Raw genomic sequence first — 5242 nt, 5'->3', positions numbered from 1 at the left:
CTTCAAAATCGAACGGGCTGTTGCCCCTGATCAATTTGACCGTTCCGCTTAGCTCGTCAATTTCAATGGGTAGGTTTGATCTCAAATCAAAACGGAGACTGGCTTGCCCAAATGCATCTGAGGAATCCTTGTCAGAGGCACTGATGTTGTCCTTTATCAGGATGTAATTCTCATCTTCATCCAGCTCCAAGAGGGTCAGATCCTCATAGATGTTTACTGTGTAATTCTCTTGGGAAAATACTGGATCGTTGTCGTTCACATCCTGGAGAGCAAGAAGACATTAATATTGGAAGGTGACTGACCAAGTCCAAGGAAGGACATTACCTCTAGGAAGAGGGTAAACTCCCTCTGGATGGGCTCTCTTTGGAGCCCATTAGAAGCCGTATCTGGTTCAACAGTGAGATTGAACTTCGTTTCTTTAAATGATTCGCGATCCAAGAAAGGCGTTTCTCCCGATGTGATCCAGATGAGCAGAGTCTCGCTCTGGATCCCAACGTTCCGATAGGTCAAGGAGTCAAGGAACGCCTGTTCTTCATGTCTGAAACGAGCAAGTTTCGAAGAGTTTCAAAGGGTACATAGAAAAAAAGGGGAAAATTGAACGCACCACGCTTGGACGACATATCGTTTTTTTGACTCAAGTGTATCTGTTATTTTTCTATTTGGAAAAAGCTTTGTTCTTGGACATGCAAAGAGAGTAAAAAAATGGTGCTCCAAATTTTGTTTTATTGTGATGCAAAAGTAACGGAATATTTGTGGGGGTCACTGCACAAGTAAACCCAGTCTTTAAAGCAGAATCAACTTGTTTCTTGACTGGAACACAAACATCAAAATGTAATGCCACGGATGTTTCTGAGGCTAGTCAAAACGGTAGTTTCCAATTAGTGGGCACAATAATGTTTAAATAATAAAGTTTGATAAAGGCTAAAAAATCCGCGTTGATTCTAACTTGCAGCTTATCCCTATCTTCATCATCTCTGCAGGAGACAGGTTATTTTATGTCTTTAAGATTTATTTCTTTTGTAAGCAATCTTATATGATTTCTTCCGCAACAAAATCATTTTGGATTTGAATCTTAAAGGAAACGCTGATAAAAAAATGCATTTCTTTGTCGTTTTTCAATGGTTTCAGAATTTCCAAATGAGGAGCAGGACAATTCAAAAGCGATCCCTCCTAACATTTCAAAAGTTGCTGAATGACAAATCATTTAATTTTTATGCCATAACATTTGGCTTCGTTTTTGTTGGCGCGGCACTGAGGGAAAAACGAGGATATTTCGCCTTTGCGGAAAAAGTAATATACAATATTTAGCTACCAAAATGAAACTTTTGTATCCCGGTCCCCAATCAAGAGCCAACTTACTCAATTTTGATGTTGAATTTGGCGTTGACCGTGTCGTAGTCATCATCCTTGATCACCACTTCTGGCTCAAAGAGCAAGAAACCATTGTAGTTCTCCGGAATGGTCAATGTTGTATTCACAGCATTAATATAGGGTGGATTATCATCAATATCCTGCAAGGGATGGTTAAGTAATGAGACTTTGGTAGTGCATTCAACCACTTCAAATTAGAGTTATATTCTAATTCTCCCTAATATCCGCCGGCTTTCGTTCACACAAAATTGACTTACACCCTGCCTGTCAGTCTTGGTTTTATGGGTCTTTTAGGAATCTTCAAAAACTACAACCATATTTGCCTGGCTGTTGATAAATGATTTCTAAATCATTTGTTCACTCAGCTATTGTTGTTGGCAATATTGGGCTAACATTTTTTGTGTCAAAAACATTGTATGCATGCTCAATTAAGTGTTTACTTAATAATCAACATTTGAACCAAAAACCGAGTTAAAAGGTTCTTTATAGTGCAACGTGGTAACCACAACACTGTTAAGTTTTGTGCAAATGCAAGACCTCTAGTAACGATTTTCGTTGTTGTTGAAACAAAAGGGACAACTTTTATGAAATATCATCTCGTGCTTTGGCTCAAATTAGTATACTAATCCACTTAAAACCTACAAAGAGATAATATTTTCAAAAACGTAATCAATAGATGTTGGGAGTAACCTTACTTGCGTTTCCAACTACAATTTTATACAAATCAATTGAGTAAAACGGATAAGATATCTCGTTTTCCAAAGATTGAATTTGCATCAAATTTGACTGCAAATTGCTCGGTTATATTCTTAAAGCAATTGCCAGAATAAAAGAAGCTTTTTCCATGCCTAAAATATAATATTCAATTTCTGAAGCAGGTAGAAAAAAACCAAAATAAGGTTGCGAGTATAATTTAAAACCTACTTAATGTCAATATTTCACAATTTTTTTTCGACAATGATGCGATTTTAATGGATTAATAAGGTTAATTTAACACACTTATCTAGGGTACTTTTAAACATATGTATTTCACAAAAGTTGTTCCTCTTGTCTCTTTGACAAAGAAAAACATGTCTAGATGTCTTGAGATGGCATTTGAGCAAACACTTACGATTTCAAAGACAAATCAAACCAACTCAGTGTTCAACTACTTGTCTCTCTATCTTCAGCAAATTTGAAGACATTGCTACAAGATGGAATTAAGGTTTTGGTTAGATTTCAATGACAAAAACAAATTCAAAATTCCTCTGCTTGAGCCAAACTGGATTGAAATCAAGTGTCTATAATTGTTAGACAAGCAAATAAGTAGAGTACCAAGCTTTCATTGATGGGATGAAACTTATACAATTTCATGAAAATGGATTGATACCCTGGAGCTTCGGGTAACATTTTTTCTTTTAAATTCAGATGTTTAATATTAAAAAACCTGCATATATGTTTTAGATTCGGTCTGCTCTGTCAGGCATTAACGTTTCCCAAATGCTTTATGTAACACTTTGAGGAATTGAAAGATGTTGGTAACAAAGGAAAGAGAAAAAACCGTTTATGAAAATTTTAAGGAACTTAATCTTTGACAACTTGAGAGAGAACCTTGTAAAGTGTCAATTATCTCTCATTATGTATTTTAAATCAAGCTTTGAATGTTTCAATCACGTTTCTGCACTAGTTACTGATATGCAGCGTTTTATATTTAATGCTAGACTGACCCGCTTGTTTCAAAACAATCATTTTTCCAGACTGTACCTGACCAACCTACTCTCTGGGAGTAATTCGTTCCACAAACTCAAAGTTAATGACATATCCAAACTTTGGTCACACGGGGCCCCTTTTTTTAAACTTATTTCATATATATTTTTTTGCTTCGGATTACGTTACAATGATTAGTCAAGAAATCAGCAAAAGTTTATAAACATATTTGTTTTTTATAAGCGCCTCTAAACTTGAAACAAACAAGTAAATTTCAAATCACTTTTTCAACTCTTGACAAAAGTGTTCCGCTGTGCCCTAAATTGAAAGACCCAATATTCGGACCTTTAGCAAGCACTGGTACCAGTAAACAAACTTGCCTGCCAATGCCAGTGATGCAAAATTGCGTTTCAAACTGGTTTTAACGTAGCTGACCTTTCCTCATGTAGCAATGTGAAAGAAGGGTCAGCTTCTCAAAAAGCGTGTTTGAAGCCCCAAAATTGCATCACTTGACACTGGTACCAGCAAACAAAGGTACCTGCCCAGAGCTTGCCTAAACTTCCCATTCTTTGCGAACAGAGAATATATGACTCACCAATATCCGGAGAGAAGTCGTGCATTCTTGTTGGAGCAGTTATTGTAGTCATCTGCAGAGCAATCAGTCTCAGTGGCTTGGAATGTTACTTCAAAGATGTTATTCTCATTGAGGGTTTCGCGATCAAACCTCTTTGTTCAAGAATACCTTGCCGTCCTTGTCGATTCTCAAGATCTCTTTATGATCCTCTTCTGGAAATAGACATGTTATTCTCTCGCCTATTTGATCAGTCATAGAGATTGAATCAAGAGGTCAAGAATATTGCCCAAGCTAAAACAGTTCTCTTTGGTACAGTATAAATTTGAGCAAATATTTCTTGGCAAAGACAGGAATATTATTAAGCCTATTAGAAAAAAGATTTAACGTTACAGGATGAAATAAGACAACTGGAACACCACTACGGACCAATTATGACAATGGGGACCCACACGTGGTTTCGTGAACGCATATCTTGAAATGCGAGAGTACTAAATTTTAACCAGTCGCATTTCAAGATGTGCGTTCACGAACTCTCTGATACTCGCAGTAGATTGCAACTGGGTACAAATCGCATCTCAAAAATATACACTCACGAAACCATGCGTGGGTGTGCCCCATTAGCAAATGCGTTTGAATTCTTACCATTATTACAAAAAATACTTGAGGGGACACAGTTTATGGACAGGCTAAAATTGCTCAAAAGCAGTCAAAGGATAAAGAAGATTATCTCGTTGGAAATAAACTTACATTGCCAAAATAAGAAAAAAATCCAATAGAAGACTAAAAGGAATAATGTAGACTCCCAAAAATGCCTTTTTTGATGTCAACCGAAAATTTGAAGGGTCAATTAATCGGATTTCTTGAGAGAGTTATTGAATTATTTGTTGGTAAGTAATCGTCTTGTGGCATAGTGGAAGGAGGTACTTGATAGTAGTGATTTTGATATCAAGTGCTTATTTGGAATAAAGTGAATGTTTTAGGAGATAGGAAATTTTTGTTTGCAGTTTGCAGTCCACATGTCTATAAATCGGTGACTAACCCAGCAATAGTGAGAGATTGATGGCAAAGTGAATTGAGGTGAAGAGCAAAGTCGGAAGTAGGACTTGAGAGCTCTGAGTCAACCACATGCTTTTGCACCTTGACAGAGACAGCCTTGGATCAAGTTACCAAAGAAAATACCTCTAATAGACGGGTCAATGTACGCGTACCTTCACTAATGGTCATAGCCGACCTCCTTTGATTAATTCCATCTAATCACGATAGTTTGGTAAGGAGTGCCACAGGTTTTATTCATTAGTCTTGTATGAGTACACCTCTAGCAATGCCTCTTTTAAAGGAAGCTTTTTCATGTTAACTTTACAAACAGCAATATCCCAAAACTTTACACCTTCAGCTGAAAGTATTGTCATTTCGGATTTGTATGTACTTTACTTCGAGCTTTGCTTACCGGTCGAAAATGTAAACCCTTTTCCTAGCCAAAAAGACTTAACATTGCCATGTTGGAAAGATTCTCTAATGTTTGTATTTGTAATGAATATTATTCAATCATTATGAGGCATTCTTATAGGCTTAATGAAAACATTTGTTTCATATGAGCAAAGTATGCCGGCT

General features: G+C 36.7%; 1 protein-coding gene across 1 annotated transcript in view; it reads right to left on the bottom strand.

The window, feature by feature from the left end:
* LOC131892280 (protocadherin alpha-4-like) overlaps nucleotides 1–5242 on the bottom strand; it is a gene marked incomplete in the record, with an annotated part of 19975 nt that overhangs the window by 423 nt on the left and 14310 nt on the right. The window contains 4 exon segments of the mRNA XM_059242084.1: nucleotides 1–262; nucleotides 325–538; nucleotides 1360–1511; nucleotides 3653–3843. Of these exon segments, the coding sequence (XP_059098067.1) occupies nucleotides 3776–3843 (68 nt within the window).

This window comes from Tigriopus californicus, chromosome 12, assembly GCF_007210705.1.
Source record: "Tigriopus californicus strain San Diego chromosome 12, Tcal_SD_v2.1, whole genome shotgun sequence".
NCBI lineage: Eukaryota > Metazoa > Arthropoda > Copepoda > Harpacticoida > Harpacticidae > Tigriopus > Tigriopus californicus.
Note: the sequence above shows the minus strand (reverse complement) of the source record. Positions and strands in the feature narration are given on the sequence as shown.